The 19,990-nt window shown below is 52.1% G+C and overlaps 1 protein-coding gene and 1 non-coding gene across 16 annotated transcripts in view; both read right to left on the bottom strand.

Annotated features, from left to right (window-relative positions):
* The window catches only part of DLG3 (discs large MAGUK scaffold protein 3), a 58,164-nt gene extending 39,397 nt beyond the window's left edge, over positions 1-18,767 (bottom strand). For 4 of the 15 annotated variants that reach the window (XM_015127627.3, XM_015127623.3, XM_015127624.3 and 1 more), the window contains exons 1-10: positions 18,047-18,490; positions 14,957-15,010; positions 14,629-14,679; positions 14,109-14,233; positions 13,733-13,902; positions 13,287-13,423; positions 12,809-12,953; positions 11,565-11,724; positions 9,772-9,928; positions 9,249-9,351 (exon numbers count right to left, since the gene is read on the bottom strand). In XM_015127627.3, coding sequence (XP_014983113.1) covers positions 9,249-9,351; positions 9,772-9,928; positions 11,565-11,724; positions 12,809-12,953; positions 13,287-13,423; positions 13,733-13,902; positions 14,109-14,233; positions 14,629-14,679; positions 14,957-15,010; positions 18,047-18,403 — 1,459 coding nt within the window. In that variant the 5' untranslated portion in view covers positions 18,404-18,490. 15 annotated transcript variants of the gene reach the window in all.
* LOC114675298 (U4 spliceosomal RNA) lies at positions 12,572-12,713 on the bottom strand. Its single transcript, XR_013413244.1, has one exon. It is a non-coding gene; the product is annotated as a U4 spliceosomal RNA (small nuclear RNA).
* Positions 18,768-19,990: the final 1,223 nt, after the last annotated feature.

Here is a 19,990-nt window from a genome sequence, read left to right as displayed (position 1 = left end):
ATCCTAAAAAGCTACAATTAAGTAAGAAATAACTCATTCTCAGGCTTGGCACAGTGGCTCACGCCTGCAATCCCAGCACTTTGGGAGGCTGAGGCAGGTGGATCACCTGAGGTCAGGAGTTCGAGACCAGCCTGGCCAACATGATGAAACCTCATCTCTACTAGATATAAAAAATTTGCTGGGCGTGGTGGCGCATGCCTGTAATCCCAGCTACTTGGAAGGCTGAGGCAGGACAATCACTTGAACCCAGGAGGCAGAGGTTGCAGTGAGCTGAGATTACGCCATTGCACTCCAGACTGGGCAACAAAAGTGAAACTCTGTCTCAAAAAAAAATTTAAAACAAAGAAATAACTAATTCTCATTACTGTTATTCTAATAATTCTACCCTATCAGGAAGAAGTGATGTTTTACGGACACCAAAGCTCCTAGGATTTTGCCTCAAACCATCTAACGAAGACAAGAAACCATCTAACGAAGACAAGAAAGCACCTGACCAGCTAAATACAGAGTGCTTTACTAAATCTAGCACCATGTCCTTGGGTTACATGGAATAAAGAAAAGCCCAAAACAAACACACACATATGAAGTTGAGCTCCAGGGGGCAAAACTGAAAAGAAAACTTAATTTTTTTTCTCTTCTAAGTATATAGAACAGGGCTGGGCCTAAAAGGGTGTAGCTACTTTTTTAAAAAGCCAGGCAGTTCCTCAAAAATCTAAACACTAAGTTACCCATGACCTAGCAATTCTATTCCTAAGTACGTATCATCTAAGAGAACTGAAAACATGTTCACATAGCAGCAGTATTCACAATAGTCAAAAGGTGGAAACAACCCAAACGTCCATCAACTCAAGAATGGATAGACAAAATGTGGCATAACCATAGGATGAAATATTGTTCAACCATAAAAAGTAATCAAGTGGCCGGGTACGGTGGCTCGCACCTGTAATCCCAGCACTTTGGGAGGCTGGGAGGCCGAGGTGGGCGGATCACCTGAGGTCAGGAGTTTGAGACCAGCCAGGCTAACATGGTGAAATCCCATTGCTACCAAAAATACAAAAAATAGCTGGGCATGGTGGCGCACATCTGTAGTCCCAGCTACTCAGGAGGCTGAGGTAGGAGAATCTCTTGAACCTGGGAGGCGGAGGTTGCAGTGAGCTGAGATCACGCCACTGCACTCCAGCCTGGGTGACAGAGTAAGACTCTGTCTCAAAAAAAAAAGAAAAAGAAAAGAAAAAGAAAGAAAAAGGAATTAAGTACTAATACATGCTATAACACACATGAATCTTGAAAACATTATGCTAAGTGAAAAAAAGCCGAGCACAAAACACCACATATTGCATGACTTCATTTTTATGAACTGGCCAGAATAGGCAACTTTATGAAAACAGAAAGTAGATTGGTAGTTGCCTGCCTAGGGCTGGGGGGAGTGGGGGGGCAGGGGGCAGGGAATGAGGAGTGATTGCTAATGGGGTCAGGGCTTCTTTTGGGGTGAATATGTTCTAAAATTGTGGTGACAGTTGCACAACTCTAAAAATTGTAAAAATTGTTGTACTCTTTAAATGAGTGCATTGTAGCATGTGAATTATATCTCAATCAGCAATTTTTTGTTAAAAAGGTAGGCCCCTGGCCGGGCATGGTGGCTCACGCCTATAATTCCAGCACTTTGGGAGGCCGAGGCAAGCGGATCACCTGAGGTCAGGAGTTCAAGACCAGTCTGGCCAACATGTTGAAACCTCGTCTCTACAAAATATAAAAATTAGCCGGGCATGACGGCGGGTGCCTGTAATCCCAGAGCTACTTGGGAGGAGAATCCCTTGAACCTGGGAGGCGGAGGCTGCAGTGAGTCGAGATTGTGCCACTGGACTCCAGCCTGGGTGACAGAGCGAGAATCTGTCTCAAAAAAAAAAAAAAAAAAAAAAAAAAAAAGTGGGCCCTATCATTTTTATCAGATCAGCATTCCTGAGCTAAAATTATCTATGCCCAAAGCCTTAAACCCCTCCAGCACACAAAGCAGTCAGAGTGAGAAGCTGTTATCTTCCTGGTTCTTTCTAGTTGCCTAATAACATAGCTGGCTTGCTCTGGTCTCAAGTCAATTTGGAAACAGAGAGAGAATCAAGAGAATCAAATCAGGGGACCAAGCAAAACAAAAGTGAACAGCAAACAATAAGCATATGAAAAATGCGCAACATTAGCCATGGGGGAAAATTCAAATCAAAACCACAATTAGATACCACTTCACACCTACCAGGATGGCTAGAATCAAAAAGACTGACAATAACAAGTGTTGGGGATGATGCGGAGAAATTGGAACCTTTACACACTACTGGTGGGAATGTAAAATGTTGCAGCCTAAATGTGGAAAGCAGCCTGGCCATTACACCAAAGGTCAGAGTTGTCATATGATCCAGCAGTTCCACTCACAGGTATATATACTCAAGAGAAATATAAACATGTCCATGCAAAAACTTGCACACAGATGTTCACAGAGCATTATTCATAACAGCAAAAAAGTGGAAACAACCCAAATGTCCATCAAACGACAAACAAAATGTGGTATATCCATATAATGACATATTATTCAGCTATAAAAAGGAATGAAGTATTGATACATGTACAACACAGATGAACCTTGACAATATTATGCTAAGTGAGAGAAGCCAGTCACATATTATATGAATCTAGTTATATGCAATGTCCAGATTGCAAATCCACAGAGACAAAAAGTATAATAGATTAGTGGTTGCTTAGACATGAGGGGGATGGGGAGATGAAGGGTGACAGCTAAAGTGTACAGGGGTGATTAAAATTCTAAAATCAATTGCGGTGATGGTTGCACAACTCTGTGAACATTCTGAAAACCACTGAAGCTCTTAAATGAGTGAATCGTAAGATCATAAAAAATGAATGACAAATACAACTCCATTTCACTTGAAGAATTAAAAAATACTTACTTATTCCATTAATATCCTCAAGCCTGCACACATTTACTATTAAGTCAGGTAAACCAACTCCCATCTTTTGGCTCCTCCTGGGGTTCCCCCAACAGTATCATTCCCTGGTAGTCTTCCCGAATCCACTTTCCTTCTGCAGGAGAAGGGATCTCCCTCAGGCTTCCCAGCAGGCCATCTACCCTCAAGTTACTTCTTCCTTTGGGGCAGGAGTTTACGGTCATCAAAACTAAAAAGTTGAGATTTGGGAGTTCTTTCCCCCCGAGACGGAGCCTTGGCTCTGTCACCAGGCTGGAGTGTAGTGGCACGATCTCAGCTCACCGCAACCTCCACCTCCCGAGTTCAAGCGATTCTCCTGCCTCAGCCTCCTGAGTAGCTGGTACTACAGGCACATACCACCACACCCAGCTAATTTTTGTATTTTTAGTAGAGATGGAGTTTCACCATGTTGGCCAGGATGGTCTCAATCTCTTGACCTCCTGATCCACCCGCCTTGGCCTCTCAAAGTGTTGGGATTACAGGCGTGACGGCCATCGCGCCCGGCCTGGGAGTTCATTTATACTCCATTTGTTGACAGCTGCTGGCACTTGAAGAGTCTCAGAGTGATATCTTCTGTTGTAGCCAGATGTATCTGGGTAGGGAGATAGTTGTGGCCTAGTGACAAAAGCCCTGGACTCAAAGAAGTTCTCCAGAAATCTGTACTCAAACTTTTATTCTGTCCCTTACAGACTGTGTGACCCTGAGCAAGTCACTCAACCACTCCGACCCTCACTTTCCTCATTTGTAAAATGGGGATAATACCACCCAATCCACAGGGATATTCTGAAGATTAGTGCTTATAAAAGTATCTGAAACAGAGATAATAATTCAACAAACTATTTGCCAGGCTCCATACTCGGGGCTGGGGACACAAAGATAAATGTAATACTAGCTGCCTTCAAATTGTTCACAGTGTACAAATGCTGATGATAGGAAATCATTTTCTTTCTTCCTTACCTTGCCTTCTTTTAGGATGGCAATAGGAATTTCAGAACTTTGATTCTCTGCCTTGGTATACTCTCAACTTTGTGCTTTCAATGCTGATAGGATAGCAGTTACGTTTACATCCTTCATTCTCAAAAAGGGGGAGATGGAATGGTTACTTAAATGTTATGGGGAAAATATCCCTTTTATGCTTTCAAGTTATTATTACCACTGATTTCTAACTCTTCCAGGCCTTACCCAAAGGTGTTCCATGGTAAAAGTATGCTTATTCACACCTTAAAATAACTTACAGAAATACTCCCATTCTCTCTCACTCCTTGTACCCCCAAGCCTGCCTGGATTTACATTCCCGAAAAGACCGGTCACAAAGGATCATTTCCCAGTTAGGCTACCTTAATGACCAATTTCTCACTCACCTCCTGTTTTTGAGATCAGTTTCTACTCTAAAAACGAAAGAGCTTTCTTTTTTTTTTTTTTTTTTTTTTTTTGAGGTGGAGTCTCGCTCTGTCGCCCAGGCTGGAGTGCAGTGGCCGGATCTCAGCTCACTGCAAGCTCCGCCTCTGTCGCCCAGGCTGGAGTGCAGTGGCCGGATCTCAGCTCACTGCAAGCTCCGCCTCCCGGGTTTACACCATTCTCCTGCCTCAGCCTCCTGAGTAGCTGGGACTACAGGCGCCCGCCACGTCGCCCGGCTAGTTTTTTTTTTGTATTTTTTAGTAGAGACGGGGTTTCACCGGGTTAGCCAGGATGGTCTCGATCTCCTGACCTCGTGATCCGCCCGTCTCGGCCTCCCAAAGTGCTGGGATTACAGGCTTGAGCCACCGCGCCCGGCCGAAAGAGCTTTCAAGAAAAATACTAGATCAGTTTATAAACAGAGGTTGATATAAAGTCACTACAGGGAAAATGTAGAGCTCAAAATGTTCTAACACATAACCCATCCTTCCTTTGGTGGGACAATTTCACAAGTCACAGAAAAATATTTTTCATTTTAGAATAGATTTTAAGAGAGCCTTTGCCAAGAGCCAGTTCTTTAAATGTTCAATTGAATTTTAAGCAGTATTATACACGTCCAAGAACATCATGCTATTTTTAGCTAACAGGTAGGGCTGCTGTGTCTACAACCGTTTGGAGCAATCAGGAATGAAACCATTAAATAGCATCTCTCACTGTGGTATCTTATCATTTAGCATTTCTATTTCTATTTTAATATTTTCCAAAGCCTCATCATAAAAAACACCTGTAAAGCACCCATGCTAGGCACAATACAAAGTTCGAATAGAAAGAAACAGTTCCTATACTTCATTATGGGTTAAACCCACATTAAGCAAACCAGATATGTGAAAGAATCTTGGCTGGGCATTATGGCTCATGCCTGTAATCCCAGTGCTTTGGGACGTCGAGGTGGGAGGATCACTTGGGCCAGGTGTTCGAGGCCAGCCTGGGCAACATAGTAAGACCCTGTTTCTATAAATAAATTAACAAATAAAAAAAAAGAATTTCACAGAGCATTCTCAAGTTGCCACCAACCTCCTAAGTGTCCAGGGGAGGAACATTAGGAAGCAATTGTCCTAAACCCATCATCTTTCTAATGCTTGCACACCTTTTATGTATTAAAAGAAGAGGGGCAAGGAAAATGTTCTAGGCCGGAAGCGGTGATCCCAGCACTTTGGGAGGCTGAGGTGGGTGGACTGCTTGAGCTCAGGAGTTCAAGACCAGCCTAGGCAACATGGCAAACCCCCATCTCTACTAAAAATACAAAAATTAGGCTGGGCATGGTGGCTCACACCTGTAATCCCAGCACTTTGGGAGGCCAAGGCAGGAAGAATGCTTGAGCCCAGGAGTTCAAGACCAGCCTGGGCAACATGGTGAAACCCCATCTTTACAAAAAATACAAAAATTAGCCAGGTGTAGGGGCGCACACCTATAGTCCCAGCTACTCAGGAGGCTGAGGTGGGAGAATGGCTTGAGCTTGAGAGGCGGAGGTTGCAGCGAGCCGAGATCGTGCTACTGCACTCCAGCCTGGGAGACAGAGCCTGACACTGTCTCACGCACACACAAAAAAAGTTCTAAAACTTACTGTGGTGATGGAGGCACAACCATACCTAAAAGCCACTGAAATATATACCTAAATGAGGGAACTGTATGGTAAATGACTTCTATCTCAACACCATTTTAAAAAGGAGACAAATTGTCTTACTCTGATTGTTCTAATTAGTCAAACCTATTTTTGAAGCTCTCATGCTAAAGGCTATCTAGGTAAAGGCTGCACTGGTTTGGCAAGGGCGCCTCAGAGGCCACCATGGAGATCACTCTAACCTTCCCCTCCATGTCCATCTTTCTTTCCCTTACACTCTTCCTAATCTCTCCTCTGTTATTTCCCCAGTCTCCTTGCTGCTCCTCCGCTTTTAACTAGGTGTTAGGTTCCTCAAGTGTTCACAAGCATGGTCTGTCCCAACTAGTAGACCTCAGGATTAAGCTGATTTGCTGACCCTCTGATGCTGACCTTCGGTAACTTTCCCTTCTTAGGCAAGTTATATCTTGGTTCTCTTGTCATTGTTTCAGTATGGGGAATTGGACCACTTGATCCTTTCCAGCTCTCACGTTCACATAAAGAAAAAAAATTCAAGTAATGAACACTTACTTGGCCAATCACATGCAAAGTCTCTTGCCAACCGACATACATGTATTTGGATTATTCATTTTGTAAATACACCGTGATGCAATCCTCTGAAGAACCACACTTATTTATAAATTGATCAACATGGAGTCCTTATTTTTAAAAACTAGCACTTTATCAAAGAAAATTTAGAGCCCAACACAGAATGCTTGACAGTCCCTCTGGACCAGTCTCCAGGGATCTGTTTTCAAAGGGGGGGAAAAAATAAAAGCTTTTGCATGTTGGGGACTTGTTGGATTTACCAAACCAAAGGAGGAAGTAAGATTGATTGGGGTGGCAGAGCCTTAACAACAGTGGTTCACCTAAATCCTAAAAGAAGAAAGGCCTTATTTGGCAAGTGGTAGAAAGAACTAGCATAAAACAGCACCTCAACCTACATTATAAACTCTCAGAAATATGCTCAGAGAGCAATAAACACTGCAGGAATCCCCTTACCCTGGACACCTTGCAGCTTTTATGCAAACCAGTGGCATTCCCCCAACAAGTCATAGAAATATGCAGTCACTAGTATCCAGCATACCCCCACCACACACATTCACAGTATTGTTTCCATGTGCCCAACATCAGAGAGCAAAACCGAAAGAAACATCAATTTCTCCTACAACATACACACACAAATATGCAAGAAAAACCATTTCCTTTGCAGAACCTGTGTTGTCTAAGTTGTGGGCATGAAATGCATAAATATTAGTTGCTAATAAAAATCAGACGGTTAGCTCTGTACTGGAAAGCGAACAGCACACACATAAATCATAAAAAAACAATAACCCTAAGGTGCGTTCCTCATCAGTAAGCTGAAAACCAAACAAGGAGAGAAATGACTCCAAGTGTCCACGTGAATCCCTCTTTCCCATTACCTCAGACCAACAAGCTCTCTCTCCTGCGAGTTACCTCCTTACACTTCTGTCCGCGATCAGAAGAGCCTCGTGGAAAAGGTCGCAGGCTCTCTCTTCTTTCCCTTCAGGCTCTTGAGGCACTGAAGGAGCATGGGGGGAGGGGAACGGAAAGGACAAAGGTAGGCGCTTTCCATCCCTCTCAGCTTGGCGACAGGGCTCCCAGCCTCTCCCCCTCTCATCGCGGAAATAGAGCACCTGCCAGGGAGAGGTCGGTCCCTTCCACCTTAGTAACCGGCCCACAGGGCCTAGGTGTCCCAGGAGCCCAGGCGCTGCAGCCCTAGGGGACAAAGGGGAGGAGGCGAAAGAAGTCGGGAATGGTACGAATCCCTTGCAAACAAAAGGGAGGGGGCAGAATACCAATCCGTTCGCGGCTGTTCTCAGAGGTGGCCAGGTTGGGTGGAGAAATGGGTTTCGGGGGAGGGGAAGATTTAGAAAATTCCTCTGGGGCAAGGGATTAGGGAGCTGCTTGGGGGCGCAGCAGCCGGCAGGAAGGGGGCTGAGACAGGACAGAGGCCCTGGGGCGAGAAGGGGGCACAGCTCGCGGTGGGGGAGAGGTGACGGCCAAGAGGTGAAGGCCAGACTGGGCCCAGTGTGGGGTGAGCGGGAGCAGAGCCCCGCGCGGCGCTCCGAGGGGCCCTGAGGAGGGTCTCAGAAGGAGGCTGGGGGCACGCAACGAAGGCATTCGGGGGAAAGGGCAGAGTTGGGGGACACAGTGTTGGAAAAGAGGCTGAGAACAGAGCCGTAGAGAGGTTAGGGGGGACTGCGAGGGGGCCTGACCCCCGTCCGCCCCACCTCACCTGGCGCCGGGTCGGAGTCCAGGTCTAGTGCTGAGAAAGCGCCAGCTCCAGCCAGTCCCTCCGTCCCGCGCGGGAGACCACGGACACAAAGCGGGGCGCGCGGGAGGAGGGGAGGAGAGAGGAGGGGGAAGGAGGGAGGAGGAGGAGGAGACGCCTGAGGCGCGCGAGTGGGGGAAGGAGGGGCACCCGCCGCCCTCCTCCTGGGTCAGGGGGCGGGGCATGCGGCTGGAGGCCGCGCTCAGCCGGCCAATGGCCACTCCACCCGCCCGCAGGCTAGGGCGCGCCTTCCCGCGGCTCACCTCGGCACCTGGGTCTCGGTTGGCCCTAGCCAATCAAACGCCTTTATTTGCAATGACCAGCCCCGCCCATTCGCCCCAGCCAAGGGCTGCTCACTGAGAATACAAAGAAGGCCCCCCGGAGGGGAGGGAGTAGACTCCAGCTCGCCTATCCCAAGGGCATGGTATCACCTTTTCAGCGCGTTTATGGGTCTTTCACGGTCATCTTGAGGGGAGGGGAGTGGGGGTCACAGAGGTTTGGCCCAAGATCACTGAAGAGGTCGGATCTCTTCTACCTGAGGTCCTTCTAACCAAGAGCCGCTCTCCTCTTCCAGGGAACACAGTTCCCTGTCTTCTCCTGTGGGCCCTCCGCCCCCTCCCCTTTTTCCAATCGCCCTAATCTTTGGATGCTGCTTCCCGTAGGCTGCTGCCCACTACTGGCCTTCTCCTGCACTGCAGCCCACATCAGCAGGCTCTGAGCACAGCCTTAATTGATGCTTCCAAGCTGCCCAAACCAACCCCTATCCAGAAGGAAAAGGAGAGAGGAAGAGGTTACTGCCCTAGGGTAGAAGGGACCTGGTCAAGTGGCTTTGTTACCTAGGATGGCAAAAAGCCAGCACGTAATGTAAGTCTAACTCCCCCACATCATCTCTTCCCACCTTCCCTTCTCCTACCTTCAGGTCTGTACTGGGCCACAATGGTGACTGACTGGCCGGCCCGTTTCAGAGCAGCTGCAGCCTGCTCATGAGTTGCATTCCTCAGATTCACTCCATTCACCTGTCCAAAGAGAGAAGCTGTGAGCCACCCTAAAAGCAAGAAAGGGGGTCCTCTGCACTAGCAGTTAGGTGAGGGAAATGGGTACCCCACCCCTAAGCCTGTTTAGATGCCTTTCCCAATATTCCAACCTTGCCCCTAAAACAAGGCCTAAAGGATACGACATCTCTAGTGTAATAATTATCTTCATAAAGGTCGAATGCCAATCAGGGTTAAGATCCAAGAGGCATTCATTTCCTCCTCAAAGGTAAGTCTGGTCCTGGTCCCTGTCACTAAGGATGTCTACAAAAACAAGATAAGTTTTCTCCAGTCCTTAGCCCTCCCCTCATCTCAAGAAGCATTCCTCGGAGGAAGTAAGGTCTCTCGCTCTCCAGTTTACACTGGCACAGTTCCCATCCTCCCACCTCTCCTTTGTCTCCTCACCGATAAGATCCGGTCTCCCCTGCGCAGCTCCCCACTCAGGTCAGCTGGGCCTCCTGCCAGGATGAAGGAGACAAAAATGCCTTCTCCATCCTCTCCTCCTACGATGTTGAAGCCCAGGCCTGTGGAACCTTTGTGCAGGATGATCTTGCGGGGCTCTCTGGTGGGAAAGGAGTGGAGGAGTAAGGACTAGGTAGATACGGACTGTTGTCCTTTGAGGGCCAGCCTGGAACAAGGTCCATACTTGCTGTAGGGAGTAAGGATGTGGTTCCCTGTGTATGATACCCAGAGCCTCCCTTTGTCTCCTGAAACCTGCTTGGCTGCTGTTCTGTCAGGTGCCAAGTTTCAGTTCCTCTTCCCTCCCTTCTTTCCAAGGGCTCGCAGTCAACTTCCCAGTGGACAGTCCCCTACTCTCTCGGGTCAACAAATTCCTACCCTGAACTTCAGAGACCAAATCTCAGAGCCCACTCACTGGTCCTCTTCCTTCCCAGATACTCCTATCCTACCAATCCGTGTGATGGACCCTGGACCACAAGAAGAGGAAGCAGTTGGGGCAGTGAAGTCACCCTGGGGTTGACTGCACTCATCATCCACAGGAAGTGCACACTTACTTCACAGATACTCTTCTGCAGTCTCAAAATTTCACCCATCAGCTATGACCCCTCCTACCTGCTGCCCCAACAACATATTTAATCAGCAGCTAACACTATGTAGTCCCAGGGGGTTGCAGCGCCTGGGTTCTTAGGGGGACCCCAGGTTCCCAAAAGGAGTTTAGAAGCCAAACTGAAGAGAGCAGACAAGCACATGAAAAATGCGAGTAAAACTAACCACATCTAACGAAGCCCTCTGTAAAAGGTCACAGTGCCATCAGCCCAACTCCCAGGGCACGTTCCCGGCCCACCGCCTTCACTTGTTACAAGCATCTTTCCTCGGAGGAGCCCAAAGCCCCAAGCAAGACTCTTCCTTTCTTGCTCCCAGTCTCAGGGGCGAGGCTCCCTCCCTGAGCTCCAGATGCTCTTGCTCCTAGCCCTCCACTCCTACCTGGCATCCCCTCCGGGCCGCAGGGAGCGGAGCGGCCAGGCCCACCTCTGCGAAGCCCTCCTCCAGGCCGAAGCGGAGGCGGAGCCCAAGCCCGTGGCCAAGCCGGGGCCCTTGGAGAACTTGCGGGCCCTCTCCATAGCTCCTCTGTCTCTCCCCCGGCCGCCTACCCTTCCGGCTCCACTGCTGCCTGCCCGCCAGCCTCCCCGGCCCCACCCTGCAAACCTGTCCCCCGGAACCCCGGCCGGCCCGACCAGTTCCAGGCCCCGCGCAGCCGCCGCCGCCGCCGCCGCCGCCGCCAGCGGGGCGGGGCGGGGCCGTTGCCGGCGAGGCCACCGGGCCGGTCAGAGTCCCGCCAGCCTCACCGGCTGAACTACTTTCTTCCCTAATTTGAAATGGTTGCAGCAGAGCGGGCTGCAACTATCTCAGGGCAGGAAACTCCGCTGCCCTCACCTCCTCAGCCCCCTAAACACTCCACCCCATCGTTTCTTTATCTGCACTTTTGGACCGGGGCCACTCACTCGGCACTCCCCCTGATGGTAGAACTTGTCCCTGCAGCCACTTCTGTCCCTCTCTAGGTCCCCAAGGCCTGAGAGAGGGCCTCGGACCCCAAAGCCGGGAGTGATGAGGGTCTTACCCTCTTCTTTTCCATACTACAAGGAGCCTGTGGCCGGCCAGAAACGGAGAAACGGATTCCTCCCCTCCCCAATTTCTGGGTAGATTGAATGGGATGTTGAGTGGGGGGGGGTTGGTCTTACCTGGTGAAGTCCTCCTCAGCCAGCATGTGCCTGGGAATAGGAGAGTAGCGGGTGGGGGGAACCTGAGGAGGAGCAGGGTAGCTGACCTTGCTCTCCACAGCCCCGAGATAACCCAGGCTGGAATTATGGCTTATGTGGTTGTCAGCCAAGGCAGTAAAAGCTGGAATCAAGAAAGGGAGACAAAAGTTCAGAGACTGGTCGAGGCAGGTACCCCAAACTCCTCCAAGGACTTTCCCCCACAGCCCACTTCAGGTGCAAAAGAGACTCAGGGGTGCTGATTCCTCAGGCCGCACCTCCCCACTCCATCCACCCGCCACCCAGGGTTCCTCCTCCGCAGTCCCTTTCTAAATCCTTGGCTCACTCCTGTGAGTCTTAGAAAGAGCTGAAGTCAAGGCAGTCTACAAAGAAAGGCATGACTAGAGGTGTGACTAATAATAATCCCTCACATCTCTATAGTCTAATACAGTTTTCCAAGGGCTTTCTCATCCATGATCTCATTTGATCCTTGCAGCAGTCCTATGAGGAAGGCAGCACATACATCATTAGCTCCTTTTTGCCAAAGAGGAAACAAAAAACAGGTGAAAGGGACTTGTCTAAGGGCACCCAGCTCTAAGGGACAGAGCTGGGGGCCGGGCACGGTGGTTCACGCCTGTAAGCCCAGCACTTTGGGAGTCCGAGGCGGGCGGATCACGAGGTCAGGAGATTGAGACCATCCTGGCCAACATGGAGAAACCCCGTCTCTACTAAAAATACAAAAAATTAGCCAGGTGTGGTGGCAGGCGCCTGTAGTCCCAGCTACTCGGGAGGCTGAGGCAGGAGAATTGCTTGAACCTGGGAGGCGGAGGTTGCAGTGAGCCAAGATCGTGCCGCTGCACTCCACCCTGGCAACAGAGCGAGACTCTGTCTCAAATAAACAAACAAAAAAACAAAGACAGACCTGGGATCCGGACTCACTTCTGTGCACTATCCTCTGCAGCTTCTCTTTTTCCTCTTTTTAAAATTCACTGTCCATAGAAGTTGTCAAAAATTGCCAATGCTGACTCTATGGCAAGTCTTCACGGTGGGGCACTGAGTAAAGTTTTCAATTAATAATAATGGCACCTCAGATAAACCTTATTGGCTGCTACAGTGCCACCACTGAGCAAAGCTGCTTGGCCTGTCTTAACAAGGGGTATGAACTTCTTCCCCTCCAGAAACCAGGGGACAGAGCTTTAGGCCAGGGACAGGGGCTGATGAGTACGTACTGCTGGCGTAGTCAGGGGGAGCGTACATGTCGTTGAGGTGGAGGCTGCCTGGCTTGGCCACCTTCAAATACACCATATCAGATGTGTTCTTCAGTGAGGCCACAGCTTCCTCGTGCCTCACATCCTGCAGATTGGTGTTGTTCACCTAGAAGACGAGAGGCCTCAGGCTGGGACTTGGGAGAAGGAGAGGCTTCTCCAGGGAACCCGAGGGATGCCTTTTCAGTGAAATTCAACAGCATGCTAACAGAGGCCCAAGTATAGCGCTGTGAGGAGCAGAGGCAGGAAGTAGGGGATAGGGCAAGACCCTGGCCACAGAAAGAAGTAGGGCCTTTGTATCTGGGCAAACACAACACAGATGATAACTCTTGAAATTCCCCCATGATGCCTCATCCCTGAGTGAGGTTTAGGCAGAGTGAGGGGTACTGGAGCTCCTCCTCCCTACCCTACCATTTGGGCATCCCCGTGAAGTCTGTCTCACCGCCAGCAGCCGGTCCCCGATCTGTAGGCGTCCATCCTTCTGAGCAGCACCCCCCTCAATGATCTTGGTGATGTAGATGCTGTTGTCTCCTGGGATGTGCTGGTTGCCAATACCCCCAGCAATGCTGAAACCCAGGCCTGAGTGGAAGCCAGCAGGGGGTAGGAGAGGCCCACAAGGAGAGGTTAAAGTGTTGTCGATCCCAAATCCAAGCCCCCTCCCCCAGCCAACCCACTGGCCCCACAGGAGCTCCCTCCGGGGGATCCAAACACTAAGCTGCCATCCCCAGATGAGTAAGGGTGAGGCCTGAGGTCAAAAAAGTAGGCTGTGAGTTGGAACAGGGGGAGTCAGGCAAGGAGTAAGGCCATTCCCTTCCAATTCCCTATGGGGCCAGATGGGATCTGGGGCCTAGGGCTCTGGCTGGAGCACAGGAACCTGGAGGGCCGCACCTTTGGGCCCTTTGAGCAGGTTGACCTCCATGATGGTCTCAGGTGGAGGCTGTCGTCTCCGCACCACCAATCGCACCACAGGGCCTGCCTCCTTCAGCGCCTCCACCGCCCGGCTGTGTACCACCTCCGACACGTCCACCTCATTCACCCGCAGCACACAGTCATTCACCCTGTGGGGGAAGCCCGAGACGCATGACACTGTGCCCCCACCCCTCCACCCCCTCTCCCGCTTCCTCCCACTTCTCTGTCCTCCCCTTCTCTGCCCTCCCACCCTGCCCTCAGATCTAATGGAAGGGTCATCCTGCCAGGCAGGCTTTCCTCCCCTCATCTCTATCCTGTCCTTGCCACCCACAACCCTGCTTCCAGGCCATCTCACCCCAGCCTCCCATCCATGGCAGCTGCTCCACCAGGGATAATCTTGGTAATAAAGATGCCAGGGTCATCAGGGACATGGGGATTGTCGATGCCACCTGCAATACTGAAGCCCAGGCCAGAGTTGCCCTGCAGAAGCGGGAAGAAAGGCACAGTCTGTTCTCTCTGAGGGCAAAAAAGAGAGTTCTGGGTACCCCATCTCCCCTTATGTCCCAGAGCTAGTTCTCCAGGTCTCAGAAGGGGCCATGGCAGGCTGGGCACATTTGTCAGAAACCCAGCCTCTGCTGACCATTCTGGGAAACCCATCCCCTCCCCAATACCCCAGGCCTCAGTGAACAAGGTCAATTAATATTTGCTAGTGAGTTGATTGATTGATGCAGTGAAGCGGCCTCTGAGGGCCGCCGTTTCTCCATCCTCTTAATGCAGGTCCCCCCATGGGTCTTGAAACCATGATTCGGGGGTCTCCCCTCTCCTGGCTCCAACCCTCTCCTTCCCTTTCCGCTTTTCCCCACTGGCAGACTCACCCGCTCAAGTACAATTTCCTCATATTTGAACATGCCATCACTGCCATTCACCTAGGGGGAGACACAGGCAATTCCCTCAGTGCCCCCTGCCCTTCCAGTCATCTGCCCCTTGGTCAATCTGCCTCCTCCCCTACTCCCACAATGTAGAAGAGCCCAAGTGCACCCCAGGTCACCTCTTGGCCACAGATGAGGACAGGCTAACCCGGAAGAGGCCACTCCCCACTCACCCCCCACCCCTGCTTTGCTTCCAACCATATCAGGCCAAACCCAGCCGCTCATTTAGCCCAGATCAATTGTCTGAGACTGAGCCAGCCAGTGATGCACTCACCGAGAGGCTGGGCTTCAGTGCCTCGGGGTTCACTAGGAGGAGTGCAGGGCTGGCCTAAGGGGGATGGCAGAGATGGAGCATGGCGGGCAAACCATGCCACACCCAGTGTCCATAGGGGATACCCAGTGGCCTAGACAGATAACCCTTCCCCTTCTGAACCACAGTTCTCCCTGACTGGGGGATCATAGACTCCCACTGTGCCCGAACTGGAAGGACAGCAGACATCATCTTGTCCTATCCCCTTCATGTGACAGTAGGTGACACGGGGGCCCAGAGAGGACATGGGATGTGCCTAAGGGCACACTGGGAGTTAGCGGCAGAGCAATGGGATCTCTAGGTGTTCTTTTGATTACAGTAAGCTCTTAAGGCCCTTGATGTTTTGGTCACTCATCCCCATACCCCAGCAGAGCTCATGGGAGAAAGGACAGTTGCCCCACTTTGGAGCACCTCGTGAGTCTTCACTCTATACCTCCTTCTTGGACTCCAGGAACCCAATTCCTCAAATAGGCAGAAGGAGTCAAAGTCCTAATCCATTTTCTACCAAAGGATTTTTGGCCCTGAGCCCTTCGTGTTTCTCAGCAGAAAGGGTGAGGGTGGGAGCTGGTCAGGAGTCAGAGACAAAGCCGAGGGTGGGACTGGAGCAAGGTAAACAAGATTCCCCATGAGGGAGAAGTTGGTGACCCACAGACTGACTGGCAGCAGAGTCCGTGGTCTTCAATATGCAGTAGCCATGCAAGAAGAGGCAAGGGAAGGGGTCAGAAACACAGGGGTGATTTGACCAACCCACAGAGATGGCCTCCCAGACAGGACATGTGTGTATCCATTTGTCAAGTGAAAATGTGATTCTGGACATACAAGCAGCACCTGCCTGCTAGCTCTCACTCTTACCTCCAAGAATGGAAAAGCCCTCTTGCCTGTCTCCCCAGGGATCCTGGCACCCCTCCCCCACCTTTCTCTGGCTATGTTGTCCCTTCCCTGACCTCTGGCCTCCTCCTCAGAAGCGGGGAGCTGGAAACCAGGGTGGGGGCTCCTCCACATGTCCTGCTCTGCTTCCCCCATCCCACCTCCACCCCACACAGCTTTGGCTTCAAGAAGCAGAGAGGAGGAGAGGGGGAGAGGACTAGCTTGTCATGCCTCCACCATTTCTGGGCTGGCCCTACAGCTGTGGGACTTGGTGGGAGGACTCCAGCTGCAGCCTCACCCTGGTCTGTGACCCCAGGAAGAAGAACTGAAGGCTCTTTAGAGACCCGAAACCAATACAGCTGCCTTAAGTACCATGCAACAGACACAAGCAAAAGGACACCCATGTGGCTCTTGTGTGCATTTGGTGTACCATGTGTGCCCACATGTGACAAGCCAGGCCTCAAGCCCAGCCCAAGTGGTACCCAGAGGCTTCCCGTTCCCCGTGGTACACCCTCTAGCTCCCACCCCTACTCAGGGACCTTGTTCTCAGGGCCAAGAGCCATCCAGGGATCAGCCCTGGCAAAGAAACCTTGGCCAATTGGCCCAGCCTGGGATTGCCACCTGTCTCCCAGCCAGGCAGGACAAGCATAAGAGGGTGTTTGCAAGGGAAAGGCCTCCAGGACAGAGGGGGCAAAGGAGAGAGAGGGACTCGCTGGAAAGGGCAAGAGGCCAAGGCAAGGGATGTGGGGAAGCAGTAAGTGTGGACAGACAGAAGGCCAGAACCGAGGGCTCTTCTCCCCAGGAAGTCCCCACCTTTGCCTCTGAGAGAGAGCACATCCTATCCCCAGAGGGCAGAGGCAGCCAGAACGGTCACCAGCTTGGGGAAGTCATCACCTGCCCTCAACAGCAAAGCCTCCTCTTCCTCTCTCCCCATCCTAGGAGCTGCAGAGCCAGATAACCAGACAGGCCCTCCGCCTTGCGTGCCAGGGACCTGGCTCTGCCAGCCCAGCCTCCATTTTGCTGCTTCTCCCACAGATGCTCCTTCCATTTTCTAAGCTGGCAGTTTAGGCTGGGAGTGGAAGCCGGAGTTGTGCCCAGCACCCAGGGGCTCCCAAGCTGTGCCAAGTCAAGGCTGGGGGGGGGCTAAGCCCTCTCACATCTGGAGGTACCCAAGGGGGACATGCCCCACTGGGGCCAGTCCCTGCACCAGGGCAGCTGCCCCTTGCCGGCTCCAGGCACCATGCCTGCTCTAGAGCAAGGAAGCTTGCTTCAGTTCCTTCAGATCTCCCCCCCCCCCCGCCCCGCCACCCCACCCTGGCACACACACTTCAGAGCTGCTTGGACAAAAGAGTGTGTCCTTCTCAGCAGCCTCTCAGCCTTGCTTGGGACGTGTCTCTCGCCTCCTTCCTCTCCCCTCCCTTGCCTGTCAATCGCCTCTCACCAGAGACAACACACACACACACACACACACACACACACACACACACACACCAGGCACACGCGTGCACACTCTTGCAGCCACATGCTCACACACATATACATGTAGCCACACACACAAACACAGCCATCCCCGCAGCCTCCTCTACAGAGACCTCTCCACATTCAGAGTGACATCTCCACACATCCATGTGCACATCCACACACAAAGGGACTGGGACGGAGAGGGACTCATGGCATCGAGGGATGAAGCTCAGTGAGCCAGGCACATGGGCTCCTCCACACGGATTCCCGGCAGCTCCACTGTCTTCCTTCCACACACCCCAACATACATACACACACATATGTCCCCCCTACGCAAAGCACCATGCCCCCTCCTCCCCTCCTGTGGAGACACACACCACACACAGCCCCCGCAGAACCTCCCGCCCCCCGCCAGACACAGAGACACTGCCAAACCCCCACAGAGACAAACCCAATTCCCCCACACAGGAAAATGTGCCCCTCCACCATGCCCTTACCCCCTGACACACACGGCTCCTCCCAATCTCCTTCTAATGGAGACCCCCAAACAGACACACACAGGGAACCACACATTTCCCACCACCTCTCTTTGCCCAGCTGCAATGCTAGGGCTCGGGGTCCACAGGCTTGGAGCCCCAGCGACCCCTACTGCATCCCAGGCCTCTAGGCCCCCTCTCTCCAGCCCTCCTGGGTTGCCCCACCGCTCCCCCCGCCGCTGGTCCATACCTGCTCATACCAGTCCCGGTTGGTACAGGTGCACTCTGGCCACCAGCTGGGGCCGCTGCCGTTGAGTTTGGGGGTGCTCTTGCCCGGGACTGGCTTAGGAGGCACCGGCCCCACATCCCGGCCGGTGGGGATGAGCTTGGCCTTGGTGCGAGGGGTGGGGGTGGCCCCCGCCTGCGAGGGCAAGGTCTGCGAGCTGTAGCCCCCATAACCCGCGCTGGCGCCGTTGCCCCCACCTGGCCCGTAGGGGTCGGGGACCTGCCAGTCCCCGTAGCCCGGAGGCTCGAGGCGCCGCAGGGCGGCCAGGCGGGTCACCTCATAGCACTCAGGGCACTTACAGCAGTGCTGGTGCTTGTGCATGGCACTGCCCCCCGCGGCTCGGACCCCCCAGCCGACGCCGGTTTCCACGCCGCCGCCACCGCCGCCGCCACCGCCGCCGCCGCCGGGCTCCCGGGCACACTCACACTGCTCGGACCAAGAAGGGGGGGGCACCCGTGGGGGCGCCCGGGCTGAGCGGGGCCTGGGGCCGGGCGGGCGTCCCGGGGCCTCAGCCCCCACGCTGCCCCGCACCCACGGCTCCCCCTCCAGCACTGGCGGCTCCGTGTCGCCGGTCGTGGCTCCTGGGCCGAGGCCCAGCGGCAAAGAAGAAGCGGGAGCTCAAGCAGAGACTGGGTGCTGTGAGGACCGCTTCTGCTCTGGTCCCCAGGATGGATCTGAGTGGAGTCAAGAGCATCTCTCCCTGGCTCCCTTCTCAGTTGATTCCAGCCAATCAGCGCGCAGAGGCAGGCAGCGGCAGCGGCAGCGGTAGGAATGCTAAACAGCGGCTCCTTAAAGGAACAGAGGCAGTGGCGCCCCCAGGCTCAGCCCCAGCTCCCCCAGTCTCTAGGGAACTGTTGGCCCTAAGGTGGGGGCAGAGGACGTGGGCCACCAGAGAGCTCAGGCACCCGATCTTGTGCCCTTATATCGCCAATTTTAGCCTGTCCTCTGCCCACTCCACCCCATCCCACTTCCAAGAGGGAGTTGCAGGAAGATGCTCAATGGGTCCCCAGGCTTGCTCTGAGCTGGGGCCACCAGAAGTAAAGACGAGGTAGCAGGATGGACAGAAGGGACGTTGGAGCAGAGTGAGGGAGGTGCTTTCTCTTACAGGGGACCAAGGAAGAAAGCAGCATATGAGGCCCGCTGTCCTGTCAATACCTCCTCCACAAGACTATTGTTCTATCTCTAGGCCCTGAAATTACTGTGACCTCACACTTGACCTTCTACCATCACCAGTAAGGAACTCAACCCTAGAACAGGGATTAACACAAAGCTCTAAGTCCTTGTCCCTGGCCCACAAACCCCTATCTCCTCCACTCCACCCCTGCATGGTTATGATGGGGGAAGGAACTTCAGGATATCAAGATGAGAGTCCAGGACAGGTGAAAAGGTAAGAAGGGATTTGAAGGAGAGAAACCCTTCTGTGGGTCTGGAATTGAGCTTAGGAATACTTGTCCAAGGACATCTCCTTACCTTCTCCTGGCTCAGCTTGTCGGGGGAATGGAGGAAGGATGACGTACATGAAAGACTATCTTTTTTGCAGTTCTTGTTTTGTTTTTAGCTACCAATTATTGGGTCTTTACAATGTCCTAAGTGCATAACATGCAAACCCAAATCCTACCAAGCTGATGCTATTATTATCTTCACTTTACCAATGAGAAATTGAGGCTCAAAGATATTAACACAGCTAGGTAACACAGCTGGAAGTGACAGAATCAGGATGCAAATCCTGATTATTTGACTCCAGAGTCCATGCTGTGAACCACTCTAGTATGACAGGTCTATTCTAAGTTCTCCTGCAGAATTTACATCTCAGTTCAATTCAGCAAATATTCATTGAGCACCTACTCCATGCAAGACCTTGACCTAGGTATTAGGGATACAGAGATTCTTTTCTTTTCTTTTCTTTTT

The sequence above is a fragment of the Macaca mulatta genome, chromosome X (assembly GCF_049350105.2).
Source record: "Macaca mulatta isolate MMU2019108-1 chromosome X, T2T-MMU8v2.0, whole genome shotgun sequence".
NCBI lineage: Eukaryota > Metazoa > Chordata > Mammalia > Primates > Cercopithecidae > Macaca > Macaca mulatta.
This window is presented reverse-complemented; position numbering and strand designations above follow the sequence as displayed.